The sequence below is a fragment of the Myotis lucifugus genome, unplaced genomic scaffold, assembly GCF_000147115.1.
Source record: "Myotis lucifugus unplaced genomic scaffold, Myoluc2.0 scaffold_228, whole genome shotgun sequence".
In the NCBI taxonomy this organism is placed as follows: Eukaryota; Metazoa; Chordata; class Mammalia; order Chiroptera; family Vespertilionidae; genus Myotis; species Myotis lucifugus.
In genome coordinates this window covers 1,879,226-1,902,045 of record NW_005871276.1, presented here as the reverse complement: position 1 = coordinate 1,902,045, position 22,820 = coordinate 1,879,226, and the positions used below count along the sequence as shown (strand labels likewise).

General features: G+C 49.8%; 1 protein-coding gene across 1 annotated transcript in view; it reads left to right on the top strand.

The window, feature by feature from the left end:
- Positions 1-22,820, top strand: part of AK7 (adenylate kinase 7) — a 37,815-nt gene that overhangs the window by 5,430 nt on the left and 9,565 nt on the right. The window contains exons 3-14 of the mRNA XM_006098286.3: positions 1,082-1,190; positions 6,607-6,701; positions 7,556-7,666; positions 9,502-9,582; positions 10,123-10,211; positions 11,484-11,574; positions 12,008-12,085; positions 13,421-13,570; positions 14,853-14,981; positions 16,121-16,253; positions 21,286-21,414; positions 22,060-22,128. Coding sequence (XP_006098348.1) covers positions 1,082-1,190; positions 6,607-6,701; positions 7,556-7,666; positions 9,502-9,582; positions 10,123-10,211; positions 11,484-11,574; positions 12,008-12,085; positions 13,421-13,570; positions 14,853-14,981; positions 16,121-16,253; positions 21,286-21,414; positions 22,060-22,128 — 1,264 coding nt within the window. The remainder of the gene's footprint in view (positions 1-1,081; positions 1,191-6,606; positions 6,702-7,555; positions 7,667-9,501; positions 9,583-10,122; positions 10,212-11,483; positions 11,575-12,007; positions 12,086-13,420; positions 13,571-14,852; positions 14,982-16,120; positions 16,254-21,285; positions 21,415-22,059; positions 22,129-22,820) is intronic.

Sequence of the window (22,820 nt, the reverse complement as noted above, 5' to 3'; positions counted from 1 at the left end):
TCTCCTTTGGAATAACGTGCCATCATATTGCTGTCTCACTGAGAAACACTGCTGCCTCCACATGGCAAATGCAAGTTCTGGTTTGGAAATGCGTGGTCCTTGTGTGGTTATCTTAACACCCACTCTCGATATTGCTCTACTCGGAAATGTGCTATGTGTGGGCATCCACACAGCGAGGAATCACCAGTTAAAACACGATGATCACCCTGGCCCGTGTGGCTCAGTTGGTTGAGCATCGTCCTCTGCACCAAAAGGTAACTGGTTTGATTCCCGTTCAAGACACATGACCAGGATGCAGGTTCCTAGTCAGGGTGTATATGGAAAGCAACTGATCTCTCTCACATCAGTCTCTCTCTCTCTTTCTTCTCCTTCTTCTTCTTCTCCTCCTCCTCCTCCTCCTCCTCCTCCTCCTCCTCCTTCTTCTTCTTCTTCTTCTTCTTCTTCTTCTTCTTCTTCTTCTTCTTCTTCTTCTCCCTTCCTCTCTTTCTAAAAATCCATTAAAAAACGTTAAAAAAAACAAACACGATGATCACCCCAGTTACTTTTGTCTACTCTAAGAACTTTATATTTCTAACCATTAAAAGTTTCTGCATTTTTAAAATATTCCCAACAGTCAACTGTAATAAGATACCTTACATCTCGAAAGAGAACGGATTGGTTCCATCTCGAGGATGCTGAAACAATCCCCATAAATCACTCATCAGCCCTTCTGAGGGACTCAAGATATATAATCGCTCAAATAATCTTGCAGAGAGTCTGAGTGAGTTTTGAATGCCTCCCCCTGTTTTTCCCCCAGTGTGTCCTAATTCTTCCCTTCTGAATTGGGGTGTAAATGGCATACCTAATCATCATGCAACTTTTTAATCATCTGTTCCCAGCTATTTCCGTAAGTGTCTTTGTTATTTGAAAACCACCCACAGCAGAGAGCCAAAATTTCATTTCCAAAGGAACCCTCCTTCTGCAAATGTTTTCAGTGGGATTCTTCCGTGCAGGGTATCTCATTGGGAAACTGTCATTCCATCCACATATCACCGATCCTTCGTCAGCTTCTTGAACAAATGACTGTCGGTTCCCTTCCCAGGACATTTCTCGAGAAGAACTTCTCATGCGCCTGCTGGAGTGCGATGTCATTATTTACAACATCACGGAGAGCCCGAAGCAAGCGGAGGAAGCCCTGTGGGCAGTGTCTGGTCAGTGAGGGGACCCCTTTATCTCCGGGGACACCCCTTGGGTGTCATTTACTTTACTGAAGAGTCATTTAAGAGTCATCAAATTAGGACCATTAGAAGAAGCGAGACTTACTAAACCCAAAATGAAATTAGGCTAATGGATATGCCTGTGATAAACAAAGACATATTAAAATGTTTCAGAGTTTATTTGAGCAAAAATCAATTCAAATTAGGTAGTGCCAACCTGGAAGCGGGTAGGAGTGCTCCATCCACAGGAGCTGGGGGAAGGCTTGTCTAGAGAAAAGCAGGGAAAAAAAAGCAAAGAAAGAACTTGATTGGCTATAGCTGAAGCGTTTACCTTATGTGGAAGAGCCTAGTGGGCTGTGATTGGTTGTCCTTACATTTTTATTTCTTTTTTTTAATTGATTTTTTGAGAGAGAGAGAGAAATATTATTTTACTGTTCCACTTATTTATGCCTTCATTGGTGCCCGGACCAGGGACCGAGCCCGCAACCTTGGCATATCGGGACGACACTCTCACCCACTGAGCTACCAGCCAGGGCTTGAGTTCTTAACCTGGAGGCATTTACTGGCTTCATTGTGGGTTTGCTGACCTAGGCTGCGAAGGTACCTGAACCACCTCCGTCTAATGCAGCGGTTCTCAACCTGTGGGTCGCAACCCTTTCTCAGGGGTCGCCTAAGACCATCGGAAAACACATATATAATTACATATTGTTTTTGTGATTAATCACTATGCTTTAATTATGTTCAATTTGTAACAATGAAATTGGGGGTCACCACAACATGAGGAACTGTATTAAAGGATCGCGGCATTAGGATGGTTGAGAACCACTGGAATGGGCCTCCTTGTTTAATTACGTTAACAAAATATCCTATCCCAAGGAACAGGATATTCTTAATCATTGAAAGAAAGGAAACATTAACTTCCAAAGCGTGACCTTGACTCATTCTGCAGACACTGCTTAAGGAGGTGCGGTTGACTGTAATGGGCAGATACAGAACAAATAAGAAAAAGATTGTACCTACCAGGCACTTGGAGGCCTAAAGAGAGCGAAGGAACACACGAGAAACTTGACCGCGGGATAGAGAATGGCACATTCACCGGAAAGGCATCACAGGGGGTGACTTTGAGAGGAGAGGAATTATTTCTAACTGTGAGGGTTTGATTCAGGCCAACAAATGCCCCCAGATGGCAAGAGGTAGGGAGGGCTGTGGGGAATGCTTGCAGCTTTTATTTATTTATTTATTTATTTATTTATTTAATATTTTTATTGGTTTCAGAGAGGAAAGGAGAGGGAGATAGAGATAGAAACCTCAATGGTGAGAGAGAATATTGATGGGCTGCCTCCTGCACGCCCCCTACTGGGGATCGAGCCCGCAACCTGAGCATGTGCCCGTGACTGGAGTCAAACCCGGGACCCTCCAGTCCGCAGTGCGACGCTGTATCCCCTGAGCCAAACCAGCGAGGGCTGCTTGCAGCTTTTGAAATGCTCTGGGAAAGTGATGACCTCTAGGACCCTCAACTCTAGAAGGACGAGGTGCTGTTTAGCAATTTGGTGCGTGGTAATTTATCTCCTCATTAAGTCAGGGGCAAAGAAGAAAGCAGATCGGCTTATCTGAATCGTTGCTCTAGACTGGGGCAGCCAAAAAGACACAAAACACCCGACTTTCCAATGCTTTTTGCACCGCATTATCTTTGCTTTAGACTGTTCAGATCAGCGGCCAGCGAACTCTTTCTGTGAAGGGCCAGATAGTAAACATTTTTGGCTTTTCGAGCCAACTACTCTGCCATCATCGCCAGAACAGAGCATAAATGATATGTAAATGAATGGTCTGGTTCCAATTAAATTTTATTTTATTTCTTAATGTTTTTATTGAGTTCAGAGAGGAAGGGAGAGGGAGAGAGAGAGAGAGAAACATCAATGATGAGAGAGAACCACTGATCAGCTGCCTCCTGCACGCCCCCACGGGGGATCGAGCCCACACCGGGGCATATGCCCCTCCCCATCGCCACCACTGGGAATGGAAGGTGACCTCCTAGTTCATAGGTCGATGTTCAAACACTGAGCCATGCCAGTTGGGCAATAAAATCTTGTTTTAAAAGCAGGCAGTACTTTTGCCAACCCCTGATAATATCAACAGCAAAGCCACATGTTGGCTTACAGGAAAGAAATGGAACAGAGCCTCAGGAATGCGTCTACCTATTCAGGGAAATCGTGATGAAAAAGTGCTTCCATGGGCGGGTGGGATTCCTCGGGAGCTTAACATGATTGATTCCCTCCCCTTTGTAACTTTGGGCCTAAATTTCATTCAATAAGATACAAATCAAAAACGTGAACATTGTGCCATCTTTTAGGAACAGAGCTTTTGGGAAGCCTGCTGGGGGCATTTCGTCCCTTGGCAAATACGTACAGATGATGGATAATGGCACCTCCTGAAATAATTGCACCCCTACAGTGGCAATCAGAGATAATGTTTGTCGAGTTCCTATTTTGTGCCAGGCTATGGAAATTGATTTTTCTATGTAATGAATCCTTGCAATTTTCTTAAGATTTCTAATGTTTTGTGTGGTTTTCTTCCTGAAGTTAAACCGGGACAGGGTTTGAAAATTAAAAAGCACAGTCCTGGCCTGGTAGCTCAGTGGGTTGGAGCATCACCCTGATATGCCGGGGTGCGGGTTCCATGCCGGGTCAGGGCACCTACAAGGACCGGCCAATGAGTGCATATGTGGGTGGAGCAACAAATCAAGATTTCTCTCTCTCTTTTCCTTTCTCTCTCTAAAATCAATAAATAATCTTTTAAAAGAAAAGGGAAATTAAAAGGCGCAGGAGTGCTTAGAATAAAAAGCAACAATTCCCCGCTTTTTCTTCCTATCCCATTTCTACTCCCTAAAAGGAACCTCCTTTAACCTCTTGTTCTTTTTAATACATGAAAATGCCTGCGCTGATGTCCTTTGATTGTGAATTTCAGACACTGACCGTTGACTTCCTGCTATGACAGGTGACCTTCGGCCCCTCATAGGGCTCCCCAACCAGTGCCCCTCAGGGGAATGTAGTTGGTTCTTAAACTTTGATCACGGCATTTCCTTTCATGGGTGTTCAAGTGCAGAGTATGTTTTACCGACCCCTTCTTCATTCTGATAAGGAGCTTTATATAAGAAAATTTTACCTCTCTATTGGGTGGGAAGGTGGTGGCAGTATTACCTCATTTTTGATATAGAGAGTGATTGTGTCTACAAGGACGTATAGTCAGAGGCCCTTGGTCTGCCTTCAGGGTCACCTGGGAGCAGGAGGTAGGTGGGTCTGTGGAGAAGGGGGGATGGGAGTGGGGGTGGGACTTTGTCGGTTTACCTGAGGCACATTCTTAGATTTTGGGGGTTTTGTTTCATTTTGGTTTTGTGATGGATATGTATTACTTCTTTTTTTAAAAAAATATATTTTATTGATTTTTTTACAGAAAGGAAGGGAGAGGGATAGAGAGTTAGAAACATCAATGAGAGAGAAACATCCATCAGCTGCCTCTTGCACACCCCCTACTGGGGATGTGCCCACAATCAAGGTACATGCCCTTGACTGGAATTGAACCTGGGACCCTTCAGTCCGCAAGCCGTCGCTCTATCCACTGAGCCAAACCGGTTAGGGCTGTATTACTTCTTAATAATGTTTTATTAAATTACTGGAGGCCCAGTGCATGAATTCATGCAAGGGTGGGGTACCTTGACCTGGCCGGCAATCAAGGCCTATTGGGGTGGGGGGGGGGAGCGGCTGGCAGAGGGGAGGGATCGCAGGAGGTTGGCCAGCCCAGGGAGGGGGGGAGGGGCCACGGGAGATTGGCCTGCCAGCCCCCCACACCCCCTGATCAGCGCCCGGGGTGGGAGGGACTGTGGGAGGTTGGCTGTGGGAGCGCACTGACCACCTGCATTTGAGCGTCTGCCTCCTGGTGGTCAGTTTGCATCATAGCAATTGGTCAACCGGTTATTCCGGTTGTTCCAGTCATTCGGTCCTAATGGTCACTTAGGCTTTTATATATATAGATGTGAACATTTTAATATAAAAGAATTCTCCTACCTCGCCTTTCAGATACTATCAAAGGAAGGTAAAAGGACATAGGAGAAAGGAAAACAGTATTAGAAATTAGAGAAAACGTTTGCGCATGTGGGTGAAATGTGCTTGAAATGTCCACAGTGAACAAGCAGATCGTTTTGACCCATTAAGATGATAAATCCAGGCGACAGCCCAGTTAGAGCAGCTCTGAGGTGCCGGCTTCCACAAAGTAGGCCAGACGAAACCACCAGAGAGAGAGGCTGAGAGAGCAAACGGAAGAGGCCGTCTTTGTTAATAGAATTAAGACAGGAGCTGAAATTAACACCCAAGTGGGATTAAGGTGCGGACGTGGCGCTCTTAGATTTAACCCCAGGATACTTTCTCATTCTGTCAAACCCACCCATTTAGTAGATTCAGGATATCGGCAGTTCCTTGTTTTGCTTGTTGTTTAAGGAATCAGCTCGTGAGACTACACTATGAGTAACTGTGTCACTTAGGTCCTCTGACAATTTAACCAGCCTTCACTTTAGGTTTTTTTTTTCTGGGATTTTACACACCATCAAAAATATTTTAGGGGAATCCCACGTGCAAAGTATCCAAGAAGAGTCGGTGCTTAGATGTGCGGGGAGCCCCCCTGGAGAGTGGCAAACCCTTAGGAAATCAAATGCTCCCCCTCCACCCACTGTGTCCTAAATCCCCATCCCGCACCCCCACACTGCCCCCAGTCACCCCCTCTCCCGCAGGGCGCTCTCCCCCACCCAGGGAAGTGGGAAGGGGTCACACCCCAAATTACTTCCTTCCACAAGGACTTAGGCTCCATCGGGCTGCTCTATGTGAGTTCCCAGGAGGGCCTTCCCTTCTGCTTTGGGGCGCCCACAGCCCCCATCCCCAACCTTGCTGGGGCCTCCCGGTCCCTCCCCTCGCAGCTGGGCCCACAGCCTAGAGAGAGAGCACAGGCCTTGCAGCCGGGTGGCCTGGGTGGGCTCTCAGCCCCACCCCTTCCTCCCATGATTCTGGGCACACGGGACCTCCGTTCCCTTCCCTATAGAGCAGAGGTCAGGGTAGTACCTATTTCATATGGTGAGCGTTCCATAAAGCCCATGAGTCGTGCCCATCCACGTCCGCCATGACTGTCTCCATCACTGGTCCTCCTACCAGGTGAGGGCACACACCTGCAGGCTCAGGGAGGGAGGGAGCGCAGATTCTCCGCTGGGCGCAGAGGAGGTCAGGGGGCTGGAGAGAGAATGCCAATGATGCCACCCTGGCGTTAAGTTGGAAAAACGAGTCGCTTCCTGTCACACTAACAGTACACGTGGCTTCGAAAGTGCACACGTTGTGTGGATCCAAGTAACGCTGGCTCTTTGGCCCCACAGCACTGAATGAGGAAGTCAACCACTTTGAGAAGCGAAAGGTGTTTATTTTAGTTTCCACGGTGATGACCTGGGCACGATCCAAACCGCTGGACCCTGTAAGTAGTCTCTAAATCTGATGGGTCTGGGGGAAATCACTCTGAAATAAATAACCTAGAAATAGAAAGAAATTCAGCCCTCGCCTGTTTGGCTGAGTGGATCGAGCGTCGGCTCGGCCCTCAGACTGAAGCAGTGGTTCTCAACCTTCTGGCCCTTTAAGTACAGTTCCTTATGTGGTGACCCCCAACCATAAAATTATTTTCGTTGCTACTTCACAACTGTAATGTTGCTACTGTTATGAATCGTGATGTAAATATCTGATATGCAGGATGGTCTTAGGCGACCCCTGTGAAAGGGTCGTTCGACCGCCAAAGGGGTCGTGACCCACAGGGTGAGAACCGCTGGACTGAAGGGTCGTGGGTTTGATTCCGGTCAAGGGCACGTACCTCAGTTGCAGGCTCCATCCCAGGCCTGGTCGGGGCGGAGAAAACCAATGAGGGCAGAGGCAACCAATCGATGTGTCTCCCTCACATTGATGTTTCTCTCTGTCTCTCCCCCTCTCGTCCACTCTCTAAAAATCAATGGAAAAATATCCTCACGTGAGGATTAACAAAAAAATAAATAAATGAGAAGCAGTTTTTAGAATACTTTATTTGGGCTTAAAGCAGCGGTTCTCAACCTGTGGGTCGCGACCCCTTTGGCGGTCGAACGACCCTTTCACAGGGGTCGCCTAAGACCATCCTGCATAGCAGATATTTACATTACGATTCATAACAGTAGCAAATTACAGTTGTGAAGTAGCAACGAAAATAATGTTATGGTTGGGTCACAACATGAGGAACTGTATTTAAAGGGCAAGAGGTTGAGAACCACTGCTCTAACACATCGAGTTTGGCCCTGTTTTCTTTCATAGGAAGATTCTGAGGTTCCGTTTACTGAAGAGGATTATCGAAGGAGAAAGCACCATCCTAATTTTCTGGACCACATAAATGCTGAGAAAATGGTTCTCAAATTTGGAAAAAATGTAAGTCTAAAGTAGTAGAGCATTTTGGGTAAGAAAAGTTCTGGAGTTTTTACACATTTCAGGCCACATTTTTTTAAAAAACAAACAAACATGCTTTTATTGATTTCAGAGAGAGAGGAAGGGAGAGGGAGAGAGGGATAGAAACATCAATGATGAGAGAAAATCATGGATCAGCTGCCTCCTGCACACCCCACACTGGGGATTGAGCCTGCAACCCAGGCATGTGCCCTGACCAGGAATTGAACTGTGACCTCCTGGTTCATAGGTCGTCACTCAACCACTAGCCACACCAGTTGGGCAAGAACCGTGTGTGGTTTTTTTTTGAGGCAGCGTGCCATAGGCATGGCCAGGACTGTCCCGCATGCTTTTTTATACGTCATCTCAGCTCTTTAAACATCTGTGTTCCGTTTCCTCGTCCTTACACCCACAGATTTCTGAGCTTCAGGCTCACCCCAAGATGCACTGTCCTGACCCAGGTTCTGGTCCAGCCCACTAAGTTGAAAACTTGTATCTGGTCCCCATAAAACGCAAGCTCCTACCTACCAAGGCGTCTGTGGGTCCGAAGGGTTGCTCAGCCCAGAAGCAGCAAATAACTCCGAGTTGGAACGGGGAGGGGAGGGGATCACATTTTCCCTTTTTCAAGAATCTCTCTTGTTTGTTTCTGACAACTCTGAAAAGCGCATACTAACCTCATGTTACAAATAAGGAGACAGGCTCCTGGGGGTTAAGCAACTTGCTCAAGGTCACGTAGGCAGGGTTTACTGAGCACCAGTCTGAGCGCTGTCTGGCCCGTCTGACCTGCTCCTCACAGCAGCAGAATTGTAGACGTGCGCAATTACCCCATTTCACGGATGTGGACACTGGGTAGGCGGGTCCAGTGCTAGAGCAGTGACTCAAACCTAGATCCATCGGCCTGCGGGTTGGGTTGCGTTTGGTTTCTGACTCCAGAGCTCCATCATTCAGGAAAGTTGATCTCCACACACCCGGCCACCGGTTGCTGGGACGTCCGCATAGCTGAGAAGTTCATGTAAACAATGACAGTAGCTTATTGGCCTTCAGTTGCAGCAACATTGATCATATGTATAAATGAAATTATTTTATTTCTCTTACAGTTTATCAAAATAGATGACAGGAATGTCCTGCTGTTGAATAAGTAATCTAACAGCGAAAATTGCAGGCTTGTCAGTGGTTGCCAGGAACAGTGCTAACTGTTTTACTTAGGGTACCTCGTGCCGTCCTCATGTGCCTCACAAATAATCCTCAAAATTCTGCGAACTAAGTGCTCTTATCAGCATCCTCACTGAGCTTCTGTAGGGCTTAACTAGAGCCCCAAACCCCTAGATTCCATCCACTGGGTTTTCCCCATTGGCCGAAGGCCTGCCCAAGTGGTATATAATAATAGCTCTAAGGTGACACCTAGTGGTATTAGGGGATATTACATTAGGAACTTTGTGCCCAAGTTCAAGTTCTGTTCTACTACTATTATTATTATTTATTTATTTTTTTTACTTTGTCAATACAAACACTGTGGGCATAAAATATTTGAAGGAAACCACATGGCATTAGAATTTATAGCCACTTTCCTACCCATTAGGAAATCGAACAAGCAATCTTTTGCTGCATTGGACGACGCCCAACCAACGGGGCCACATCAGCCAAGACCCATTATCCCCTTTGGAGGACACTATTTCTGTCTTAAACAAAACTTTCATAGCCTCAAGGAGGCCATGACATGAGCCTTCCTGAAGTGCTCATTTTTAACCGCAGAAATAATCCGGTTCAATGGGATTGATAATATCACACTTCGCTTTTTTCCCCTGTATTTTACCTCTTAGGTCAAAAAATTCGCGACTTACGTAGTTGCTACCGGACTTCAGTATGGAGCGGAAGGAGGCATCTTACATTTCTTTTTCAAGGTATGACTTTTCAATGACTATGAGGATTTTAAAAATTCTACAGGAAGGTGATACCATCTGAAGATATTTCTGATTGCTTCTAGGCGTGGCTGTGCCAGTCTAGCAGCAGAACGTCCAGTGAAATAAGGGTGTCGACCATAGCCCCCTTTTTTTCTTTCCCAGTATTGGCCCTTCTAGTCACCACTCTCAGGACAATGAAGAGTGAGGCAGATCTCCTTTCATTCAAACACACGGTGCTGACGTAGGCATTTTCTCTCCACGCAGGCAACACGCAGTTGGCTATTAAAGACAGCTGATGGGATTATAGGTGTTTAGAAAAGTGTTTCAGCTCTGCTGTTGCACTTTATTTCTCTTACATGGGATTTGACCCGTCTCATCAGAACCGATCTACCAAACCTCTCCCTGAGGCGTCCTCCGAGGACCATGACATCAGGCAGGCGGTCCCTCGGGTGCCTCTGGCTGCGGCGCGGTGTGAGCTGCAACCGTCACGTCACACACGTGTGCCCAGGGGAACACGCTTTGCACTTGTCTTCCTTGCAGTTGGCTTGGCTGGGCGAGGTCCCTGCACTGCCTGTTTTTGGAGACGGAACCAATGTAATTCCGGCCATTCACGTGCTCGATCTCGCAGGGTGAGTATTCGCCTCCCGGAGACACCACTGCCCGCGAATTCACGGACGAACGTGTGGGTTGATGTGCTCGTTTGTCGAGCTCTCACCGAGGGCTAGGACCCTGTGTCACTGTGTTTATTCTTCACCACAACGCGGTGCGGAAGGTTCTGTTGTTACCGCCACGTGCATCTGAGGAAACAGTGTCCACCCCCTAAAAGCCCCACACTTCCCATGACGAGTTCGGGTTCATCCTTTAAACGCCTGGTCGGCGGGTGCACAGCTCCGGAAAAGGAGGAACACGGCATGTGCATGCTGGGGGCCTCGTTCCTCCTGCTTTTGTCCCAGGTGAGACGTCCAGGAGTCAGGTAGGCAACGCGAAAGCTGAAGCAGATTGGTTTTGGCAACTGCAGTTAAATTAACACATGGGTGTGTTGTCTTTTTTAAAATACATATATTTTTATTGATTTTAGGGGGGAAGGAAGAGAGAGAGAGAAACATCAATGATGACAGAGAATCATGGATTGGCTGCCTCCTGCACGCCCCCCACTGGGGATCAAGCCCGCAACCTGGGCATGTGCCCTGGCCAAGAATCGAGCCATGACCTCCTGGTCCATAGGTCGATGCTCAACCACTGAGCCATGAGGGCCGGGCTTAACATGTTTTTCACACTCGCAGAGTTCCCCAACTCTGTGCCCCGGACAGGTCTGGAGACCCTCTCCAGCTTTGCGGACCCCGACTTGAACACGAGTCAAAAGATGGTTCACTTTGCTTGTGGTTCGTCGGGTCTACATGTTGGGTTCCATGGGCTTTATTCTGCCACCCCTCTACTCACCCCCCTCCCCCCCCACCACTTCCCCATTAAGGGGACAGTTACAGCTCCTCCCTGAGGTTCTGGCTTCCAGATTCCACTCTTACTCTCATCCACTGGCCACGAGTAAATTGGTCCCCATCCCGGGTTTACTGGGGGGAAATGAAGCTGTAGGACCCCTCCCCCGCACGGGTCTCCTCCGAGGCCCCAATCTTCAGTTGTGTTATTTTTCTAAAAGAAGCATCCCCTGGATCGTGTAAGCGTCTCCTCCAGGCAGCACCCAGCCTGCAGCAGCCAGCGTTCACCCTGGGCTCGGAGGGCTGAGTGCGCCCGTCTGTTCTGCAGAGGTTTTACTTGATTGCGTCATCGGGTTCTAACGATGGGAAGGAATGTTCGACATCCTGAAAACCAGGCCTGCCAGCCTGTTTACTACCTCTCTCGGCTTTTCTCCTCCGGTGACGGACGGCCTTCCCTGGCGTCTGCAGGGTGATCCAGAACGTGATAGACCACGTGCCGAAGGTCCACTACCTGGTCGCCGTGGACGACTCTGTCCAGACCCTGGAGGACTTGGTCAAGGTACAGCCCTCGAGTCCCCCGCTTGACGGCGTTTCCTAAGCCGTCCCGCCTCTAAGTATAGAGGCGTGCAAACGAGGCCGGGCCTCCTCATGTAGAACAACAGCCTTAAAACCCAGCTCCCCACCTGCACCCCCTTTGCGAGCTGCAAACAGCACACACCTGTGCACACAGGTCTGCCCGCCTTTCCGACGGGAGCAGTCTCAGGGCAGGAGCCAGGCCTTTCCCAGGCCTTTCCCGTTCTCTTCCCCGTCCTGGCGCGCAGGGGGACAGTGAAGCGCGCACACACAGCGCAGGAACGGCCACCCTCCGTGCACGCCCCTCTGCTGTGCAGCATTTTCTTTTATCCGCACTCAGTTCCGCTTGCATTCATCTGGGGGCTCGTATATTACAACCTGGCAGGTAAGCCAGTAACACGTCCCCTTTCCTCTCGCAGTGCATCAGTAGGAACACCGGCCCTGGGAAGGTCCAGAAAGTGCTCAAAGAGAACGCTTTCCTATCCAAGGACCTAACAGTCAGTATATGCGATTCTCTTCCTCTTCCCTTTTCCCGGGTGGCGGGTAGCTGAGGGGTTTGGGGTCAGGATGCCTGGCTCCCATGCTCCTCCAGGCAGCCAGCCATCAGCCCTAAAGCAACGCTCTCTCCACCTCCTCCTCCTCCCCCTACTCCTTCCCCTCCTCCCCCTATTCCTCCTCCTCCTCCCCCTCCTCCTCCCCCTACTCCTCCCCCTCCTTCTCCCCTTCCTCCCCTCCCCTCCCCTCTCCTCTCCTGTCTCTCCTCTCCCCTGCGAGCCTGTTTTCCGTCCTGAACTCTCCGAGGCCATAGCCAGAAAATGTACTTAAAAGCTGTTCGCTGGACAGTGGTGTTCAGACGCCAGGTGTCATCCTCTCCGGCCTCTTCCTAAACTTCACGGGAGGCGGAGATTCTGATTCCACCCCCACGGAAAGCAATGCAGCCTTCGCCACGCAGCGTGCTCTTCGGCTGCAGCTTTAGGGTGTAATTTTTTAGGAATGAATGGATCAAAACACTGCCTTTGAGGATGTTTCTGAAAGCGCTGGCATCCCTGGGGGAGCCGAGGTGGGTGGGTGGCCGTGGCGCCCAAGGGGCCATTTCCCTCTACTTTTGTTTTCGGGGATTTTTTAAAAATGTAGTTTTATTGACCTCAGAGGGGAAGGGGAAGAGAGAGAGAGAGAGAGAGAGAGAGAGAGAGAGAGAGAGAAATGATGAGAGAGAATCATCGATCAGCTGCCTCCTGCTCGCCCGATACCGGGGATTGAGCCCTCAACCCGGGCCTGACCGGGAATTGAACTGTGACCTCCTGGCTCATAGGTCGATGCTCAACCGCTGAGCCACGCCGGCCAGGCTGTTCTTGGGGGCTTTTGAACCATGAGATGCAATTAAACATTTTTTTAAATATATATTTTATTGATTTTACAGCAAAGAAGGGAGAGGGGTAGAGAGTCAGAAACATCGATGAGAGAGAAGCATCGACCAGCTGCCTCCTGCACACCCCCTACTGGGGATGTGCCTGCAACCAAGGTACATGCCCTTGACCGGAATCGAACCTGGGACTCTTCAGTCCCCAGGCCGATGCTCTATCCAGTGAGCTAAACCGGCTAGAGCATAATTAAACATTTTTAGAAGAAGCTTTATACTGGGACTTCCAGTACCTTCCTCCTCCGAGCGGCTCGTGTAACGGCAGGCTGCTGCCCCTCCTCCCACTCCCAGCGCTGCACGAGGGGCCGTCGTGGGTGGTGGGGTACAGAGTCTGCTTTCATGATAATAGATCTGGGCCTGCTAGAGCCATCACCGGAAAGAGACAAGTCTCTCATGTGCCTTTACCTCGCAGCAAGACAGCATCGACCACCTGCTGCTCAACCTGCGCATGGAGGCGCTCTACGTGAAGGAGAACTTCAACATCCGCTGGGTGTCCCAGACGGGCTTCGTGGAGAACATCGGCAACGTCCTCAGAGAGTACAAGCAAAGCCGAGGGCTGCTGGTAACCGGAGCCCCCCCGCCTCAGCGCTCCGTGCCGTCCTGGCCACGGGAGCACGTCCCCTCTCCCGGGCCCCAGTTTCTAAAGCCCGGTGCCTTTTCCAGGGTGGACCCGTTTGTCCAGGCCTTAGCATCGACCTGGGCATCATCTCAATCCTGTCCACCGGACAGTAACACTTTTAAAGTTGACATAGACGCTGACTGTTATGCTTGACACACACGGGACACGATAGCAAGTTGGAGACTGACTTGTCACAGGGCTGTCGACGTAAGGAAAAGAAATCTAGTGTCTTACTGCCGGCCTGCTTCAGGCCCAGGTGTACATATGGGGGGAGGGGGGAGGGGGAAGGGGGAAGGGGGGAGGGGAAGAAGTCTGATTCTCACTTCCATCCTATTGGCCAGGAGATTCGCCAGTCATTTGCATCATCACAACTGTTCAAGGAAGATACTCGTATCTCCTTAGTACAGATGTGAAAACCAAGGCTCCGAGAGACGGAGCAACTTCTTCACGGCCACGTGGCTAGTCAGGGGCTCATCCGAGCTAGGACGCGAGCTCAGCTAGAATGGCCTGCGGACCAGCCTCCACACCCCTCTCTGAAGCAGCACTTGGCCAGATCTTTAGATTTATTCCAGGGAAGCCCTACAAAGGTGACAGTGAACATTACATAAGAAAAATGTTTTTTTGTTTGTTTGTTTTTTAATCCTCACCTGAGGATATTTTTCCTTTGATTTTCAGAGAGAATTGAAGGGAGGGGGAGAGACAGAAACATCGATGTAAGAGAGACACATTGATTGGTTGCCTCCTGCACCCCCCGTCCTGCCCGGGAATCGAACCGTGACCTCCTGGTTCATGGGTCGATGATCAAGCACTGAGCCACGGCGGCCGGGCTTAAAACTAGAGCAAATTATCTGTGTTCAAAAGGAGCGATAATTAACGACCAAGTTCAGTCCAGAAACAATATTCACGAGGCAATAAGTTGGGCACTACGTCCCCGAGAGCAGACACTCGTCAGCGTCTTAGTTGTCTTTCCAGGAGCAGCAGCGCCACAGCTGTGAAGCTGGTGGCAGGCCATGCGCGCGGACTTTCTCTCTCGATCCTCTGGCCCTCTCCCCGGGCACGTACCCGAGTGCCGAGTGCCGCCTTCCCCACGCCCCGCCATGCTCACTGCGCGAGTGGAGGAAGGGACCGCAGGGATCCGAGCGCTGATGCGCCCCCTGGCGGGACCAGTGCTCGGTCGCTGCCGGCCGTGCCCAGCTGGCTAGTGAGCCTGGCTCTCCTCTCTCAGCCCATCAAGGTTTGCATCCTCGGCCCGCCCGCCGTGGGCAAGTCCAGCGTCGCGGAGGTGCTGGCCAAGTACTACAAGATCCACCACATCAAACTGAAGGACGTCATCGCCGAGGCCATAGCAAAGCTGGTATCGCTTTTCACCCCTCCCGGGGGACGTCCCTGTTTTAAAAAATGCTTTCCCTCGCCGTGCGCTAACGAAGCCACTGGCGGCACGTGACATCCTGCACAGGGCTCTGTCCCTCTCGGGGGGCCGTGGTCGTTGGCCCCGCTGTGACAGCTCCCAGGCCCACGGGTTCTGCTCCGAGAGACGGAAGCCATCCCCAGGGGTGGCCCTGGAGTTCAGTCTGTCGCCAGCTGTTGCTCAAAGTATATCTCCTGTTCTCCCTGTTGAGTGGAACCTTTATTTATTTATTTTTTAAAATATAGTTTATTGATTTTTTACAGAGAGGAAGGGAGAGGGGTAGAGAGTGAGAAATATCGATGAGAGAGAAACATCGATCAGCTGCCTCCTGCACACCCCCTCTGGGGATGTGCCCGCAACCCAGGTACATGCCCTTGACCGGAATCGAACCTGGGACCCTTCAGTCTGCAGGCCGACGCTCTATCCCCTGAGCCAAACCGGTCAGGGCGAGTGGAACCTTTATTTACTTACTTACTTATTAAATTGATGGGGGTGATGTCGGTCAACATGAACATACAGGTGTCAGGTGTGGGCTTCTGTGTTACAAGAGCTGTACCCTGTGCCCACCACCCAAAGTCGCCATATGTTAGGACCCCCTCCTCCCCCACCCCTTCCCTCTGGCAACCACCACACGGCTGTCCGTGTTCTCGAGTTTCCGCTTTATGTCCCACGTATGAGTGAAGTCATGGGTTCTCAGCTTCTTCTGAATGACTTCTTTCTCAGCATAACGCTCTCAGGGTCCGTCCGTGTTGCTGCCAGCGGCGCTGTCCCACCCTTTCCCATGCTGAGTAGTATTCCCCTGCGTATGCGCTCCGATCTCCCTTAGCCACTCCTCTATCGCGGGGCACTTGGGTTGTGACACCTTTGTAAGCTTTTTCTTTGCTTTTATTCTTGATGTACGTTTCTCAGGGTGTGGCCAGCTTCTTTGCTGAGCGCTTTTTTAAAGAAAGGCTTTATTTCCTTAGAGCAATTTTAGGTCAGAGATTTCCCCTATGCCCCCACCCCCCCCCGCCCCGTGGCAGGAGGCTAGTGAGTAGCAAACCAGTGCAGGGCACCAGCCAACTGGAGGGCCCTGTGGTGTGCAGGAGGCCATCGTGGCCCCCAAGTTCGGAGGGGAAGGAGGGGAAGAAGACGAGGAGGAGGAGGAGGAAGAGGAGAACGTGGAGGACGCGCAGGAGCTGCTGGACGGCATCAAGGAGAGCATGGAGCAGAACGCAGGTAACGGCTCCCCCCACCTCTCCCCACCCCCCCCCACTCCCTCTACACACACACACACACACACACACCCCGCACTGCACAGGGGCCGTGGGTCTGTGAACCAGGGCTTTTTTGTTTGCTTTTCCTCCAAGTAAACAGCACAACATTTTTATTTTTTAATTTATTTTATTTTTCTAATTCGGTCTGGGAGTCTTTCCAATTCCCCTTCTTTGTTATAAAAGACTATTCGTTTGCTATTATAAGTTAAGTATAGAAATTATAAGAACCACAAAGAAATGTCGTTTATAATCTCCCCTCCCAGGGGAAAAAAAAAGTCACCATTAATATTCTGGTGATTGATCGTGAGACGGGAAAGGCCCTGGCTGTGTGGCTCAGTGGTTGGGTGTGGTCCTGTGTGGGAAGGCTTCCCAGTCAGGGCACATGCCCAGGTGGCAGGTGCCATCCCCAGTTGGGGGCGTGCAGAAGGCAGGTGATGGATGTTCTACCCTCACATCGATGTTTCTCTTTCTCCCTCTCCCTTCCTCTCTTGCTAAAAATCAATAAAAATATATTTTAAAAAATAAGATGGAAAGAACTATCTATGTTTAAAAAATGAAATGTATAGTCATAAATCTTTTATAAGCATCGACAATCATTAATTAAAGGGCAAAAAACAAACCAGGAAAAAAAATACTTGCCACCAATATGACAGAGTTAATAATCTTTTTAAAAAATATGTTTTTATTGAATTCAGAGAGGAAGGGAGAGGGAGAGAGAGATAGACCATCATGATAGAGAGAATCAGTGATTGGCTGCCTCTTGCACGCCCCCTACTGGGGATTGAGCCCACAACCCAGGCATATGCCCTTGACTGGAATATAATCTAGTATATAAAATACTCAGGCAGCCCAGCCAGCATGGCTCAGTGGTTGGGCGTTGATCTATGAACCAGGAGGTCATAGTTCAATTCCCGGTCAGGGCACATGCCCGGGTTGCAGGCTCGATACCCAGTGTTGGTTGTGCAGGAGGCAGCCGATCCATGATTCTCTCTCATCATCGATGTTTTTATCTCTCTCTCCCACTCCCTTCCTCTCTGAAATCAATGAAAATATATTTTAAAAAATAAAAACATAAAATAAAATACTCAGGCAAACTAGGAAGAAAATCATTAAATCCTTAATAGAAAAAAAATTGATGAATAAGGAGGACCATCGTTAATGCAGGAAGGAATACAAATCAATGGGAAAACGTTCCTCCTCATGTTTGGACATAAGAAACATCCAAACCTGTAGAGAATTTCTCTAAGAGTCTGAGCCAAACTCTCATGAGGACATATGCCAGGGAGCAAGATCTCAATGCTCCGGGGACAACAGTGGGCAGCGTTTCTTCATTCGAGATTAAGGAGAGAGGATAAGGGAGATTATCTGGAGGAGGGAGGAAGCAAGTGGGGGGGGGGGACTGAATTACAGGGGAGTTAACGAGATTACTTGCTCTCTGGAGTGTTACTCCCCTCTCCCAAGGGTATTACAAGCACTTCAGGCACTTCTAGAGGCACAAGAGCAATGGACGGGGCTGGCTGGTCACCTTTCACTAGGATGTTCCTGGGGCGTGACTACCCACCGCGACCTGCCCGCTTAGGAATTGATGATGAGAGCGCCCTGCGATGTTACTTTTCATAGAACCCCTTTCCATCCATACTCACTTGGTAATTTTTTTTTTACAGAGAGGACGGGAGAGGGATAGAGAGTTAGAAACATCGATGAGAGAGAAACATTGATCAGCTGCCTCCTGCACACCCGCTACTGGGGATGTGCCCACAACCCAGGTACATGCCCCTTGACCAGAATCGAACCTGGGACCCTTCAGTCCGCAGGCCGCCGCTCTATCCACTGAGCCAAACGGGTTAGGGCTCTCACTTGGCACTTTTAACCAGTTTATGGAACAAACTCATTACAGTCAAGTGTCACTCTAAGGTCAAAACCTGGGCTCACTTTTCCCACCCCAGGAAGGAGGTCAAGGCCGGTCCCACCGCCACCCTAGGTGATAAGTCAGCGGCCTCCTTGGCCAGTCATGCTTTACGAAGTCCGTTCATATCACCGCAGACTGGGCGTGGAACGGAGATGTTTCCAAGGGAGCTGGCTCCCCAGCAGGAACACCGCCAGTCAGTAGTTATTAGAAAAAGAAAACCATTTCGCCCCGGCCGGTTTGGCTCAGCGGTTGGGGCGTCGTCAGCCCACGGACCGAAGGGTCGCAGGTTCAATTCCTGGCCAAGGGCACGTACCTCCATCGCAGGGTCATCCCTGGCCCCTAGTGGGGCACGTGCAGGAGGCTGCCAATCGGTGTGTCTCTCTCAGGTCGATGGTCTCTCTTTCTCTTCCCTTCACCTCCCTCCCTTCCCCTCTTTCTAAAAAAGAAATGGGAAAAAGATCCTCAGGGGAGGATTAAAAAAACAACAGCACCATTTCATTTTTATACCCAGACAGCGGAGTTCTTCCATCACACTGGGTGTATTAGTATCATCTGCAGGGCAGCCCGTAGTGTGGACTCGTCCAGTGGAGTTTCTGCCCTGGCCGACTTATCAGCACATCTGGTTTCTTCTCTCTGTTTACTTCTCCCCTCTTGCTGGTGGCTGTTTCTGATCCCCCAGGGCTGGCGTGAGGGAGGGACAGGGGAAACTGCCCTGGGTGACAGGACGCTGGGCGCTTGCTGCTCCTTCCTGGTGTTGTGCTTCTGTGGGCCACAGAGGACGTCCCCCGCCTTACCCTGAGGCCCTGCCCCTGAGTGCCCGCCCACCTCTGCTCTTCTGGCCCTCACATCCTCCAGGCTCCTCCAGGCTCCTCCAGGCGGGCCTCTTCCCAGCCACTCATCTTCAAGACGCTTGTCCCTCCATGCCCTCCGGCCTCCTCCCCGCCTGCCCAGGCCATGCCAATCTGGTTTTCAGAGGCGGAGAAAACGGTGTTAGCATACACTGAGTGTCCACTGAAAGCAGCTGTTTGGTTTCTGCTCTGGTGTGGGCTGGGCTGGGGGAGGGGGATGGCATTTAGAGAGATTTCTCAGAGGAACAGGAAGGTGAGCAGAAAACACAAAGGCTTTGAGATGCAACTCAGCTTCTGCCTCACTCAGAGACACTGGGAGTCTCTCTCCCAGTTTAGAGTCTAACAGCGCCCTGGCTCCCACCCTTTAGGGGAGAGGAGAACACCCGAGAGGAGGTGCCCACGGTGGGGACCCCTGTGGGAGGAAATCGGGCCCGGCCGCATTACAGGGGGAGGAGCATGTGAGATCTTGCTTCCTGACATGGCATCTGTTTGGCTCAGATAAACTCATAAAATTTTTCTAAAAAATATAAAAAATTAAGGGTGGGAGACCTGGAAATGTAGGAATCCACGGGTGTATGTGGCCATGTGTACACACACTTTAAGCCCAAGGTGTAAGGACAGAAAGAGAACGCTGGGGCTGGTGACCGATGCCACCCCCACCCAGAAGAGAGGCAAGACCCGCGGGTGTTGGAGCTAACCGGACGAGACAAGCCCGCACGATGTTTGTAGACAGGGACCTAGATAGCAGCTCTCTGCCAGGGCCCGACAGTCTGACCCGGACTTCCTGTAACAGCCTGGCGTGACGCACCAGCCGGGCTCTCTCCACGCCCGGGGAGGGGACCACGTAGGAGAGTTACAGTAGGGGCAGCACCACGTTGAGAAGTCACTGCCCAAGCTCAAGAAGGGCTGTCTTTGGCCTTGGCCGGAGGCCGTTCCTCCCAGATGCAAGGGGCCAGTGTGGCTCAGCAGCCTCTGCCTGGAGGGGCCCTGGGAGAGGGCAGAGGACGAGGTCTCTGGGGGAGGGAAAGTCTTCGGAACAGCAAGTGCGCCCCCACTCCCTCTTCCCAGCCACCCACCACTTCCTGCAAGCTTGGGAGATTTCCTCAACCCCCTCTAGTTTGTCCAAAAACCCTTCATCATATTTATCAGAAACTAGAACATGGGCCTTGATTATGTTTGAACAAAACAAGACTTGGGGCGCACCGCACAGACCCACAGGGAAATTTCGCAGCATGGGGACACACAGGTGAGCTTGCGTGTCCCTAACATGGCCCCATTTGTGACTGTATGACTCTAACGATTCCAGCAAGACAGATGTCGCAACCCCGCCATGAGGCACCTCCACGTCCTGTTCACACATAATTCCACTCCCGTCGGCCTCTGACAATGCAGCCAGACCAGGAACATGGTTAAACCTCTGGCGTGCCAGTTAGATTCCTGTTGCTCACTTTATATAGTTCAAGTGTGTGGGGTAAGAAGATATTTTTATTGATTACAGAGAGGAAGGGAGAGAGAGAGAGAGAGAGAGAGAGAGAGAGAGAGAGAGAGAAACATCAATGATGAGAGAGAATCATGGATGGGCTGCCTCCTGCATGCCCCCTACTGGGGATCGAGCCCGCAACCCAGGCATGTGCCCGGACAGGGAATCAAACCGTAACCTCCTGGTTCATAGGTCGAAGCTCAACCACTGAGCCACACCAGCTGGGACTTTTCAGCAGCTTAAAAGAGAAAGGTGCCTTTGAGGCTCAGCTCAACCTTGATTTTTATTCAAAGGCAGCAGCTGTGTATTGGGCACCTCGTAGTGATACGTCATGTGCTAGCGACACACATGAGTACCACTTCAATTCGTACAACAGAAGCATGTACCAGTACGTATAAGGCTATAGGGGTATCCTATCCAAGTACAACCGAGTAAACCCTACTGGTAAATGGGAGCACTCTGGATTTCTCCGCACACTTCATGTCCTTCTACACCCAGGAGCTGTGACCACACAAACATTCTGGAAATGCCAGCATCCGCGTTTGCCTCTCTTCTTTCGCGGAAACAGGCTCACTGGGTGCTCCTATTTGATTGTGCACTGGAATTCGCGTGCTGTGTTCGAAATCCCCAACCACCTATTTGTCACTTGAAGGGAAAAATAAGGGACTGCATGATAATTTTTCAGGGGACGGCAGCGTGTAACCCTATACAGAAGGTGACTCCACAGTCATATATATATATTTTTTCTTTTTATTAGGCCGACTGGAAGATCAATATGTAATTCGGTTTGTAAAAGAAAAGCTGAAATCTATGCCTTGCAGGAATCAAGGTTACATTTTGGATGGATTCCCCAAGACCTACGACCAAGCCAAAGACCTGTTCAACAGTAAGTCGGAGCGCGCCCCCTGTTTTGAATGTGAACATTCAGACAAGGAGCAAGTCTACTCCTCAGAGTAATAGCCACGCAATTAAAATTAGTGACTGCTAGTTAAAATTGTTATATTTTTTATATAAATTTTATTGATTTTTTACAGAAAGGAGGGAGAGGGATAGAGAGTTAGAAACATCCATGAGAGAGAAACATCGATCGGCTGCCTCCTGCACACCCCCTACTGGGGATGTGCCCGTAGCCAAGGTACATGCCCTTGACCAGAATCGAACCTGGGACCCTTCAGTCTGCAGGCCGACGCTCTATCCACTGAGCCAAACTGGCCAGGGCAAAATTGTTATATTTTTGAACAATAAAGATTTTTGTAAAATAAAAAAAAATAATTTTTTCGAGGTACCCATAGTAATAATAGGTAACAAACATGACGATGTATTTTTTAAATCTTTATTGTTAAAAGTATTACAGATGTCCCCTTTTTCCCCCTTGACCACTTCTAGCCCCACCCCTGCCCCAGGCCTTCACCACACTATTGTCTGTGTCCCTGGGTGATGCATATATGCACACAAGATCTGTGGTTGGTCTCTTCCCACCCACCCCCGCCTTCCCGTAAGTATGACAACGATGTCTATTTTGTTTTATTAGAAGACGAGGAGGAGGAGGAGGAGGAAATCAGAGGCAAAATGTTACCCTTTGATAAACTGATCATACCCGGTAAGTTTAAAATATTTCTCCAGGGTCACATGTAAAGGAATGCCATCTGATAGCTCCTTTGAACCAGAACAATCTTTTTGATGTTAATAAAGTAGGGTTTTCTTCTTGTAGAAAAGCAGTCAAATGATACACACTGAAAATCAAATTCCCAAACTGCAGGATGCATTGGGGGTAAATATGAGGGATATTCCGTCTCCCTGAGAACGTTAATTTCTGCTGCTCCCCGCTGTTAACGAAGCCACAAACGTGGCCAGTCTGTTGAAGCCCAGAGTCCCTTGGCGAGCCCCCGGGGACTGGATCACGGCCGCTCCTACCTGCTTCAGGGGCCAGCGATGCCATCGCCTTTTCCAGGAGACGTGCAGAATCCAGCACTGAGCAGGGCAGGCAAAACGCCCTCCGGTTCGCAGTGAATGTGGCGGCAAGCCTGTCCAATCAGATATTTACCCGGAGATTTCACAATGTGCTCTTGAAAGAGAGGCATAAACAATGTCCCAAGGAAAAGGAGTTGCTGAGTAGCTAGCAGCCATTTCTTCTGACCTTGCCATGAACTTGAAAAGGTGTTTTTTTTCCCTCTCTCTCTTAAAAAAAAAAAAAAAAGAAAGAAAAAGAAGAAATCAGTTGTCCTGGTCCGTTAGGCTCAGTGGTTGAGTGTTGATCTATGACCAGGAGTCACTGCTTGGTTCCCCGTCAGG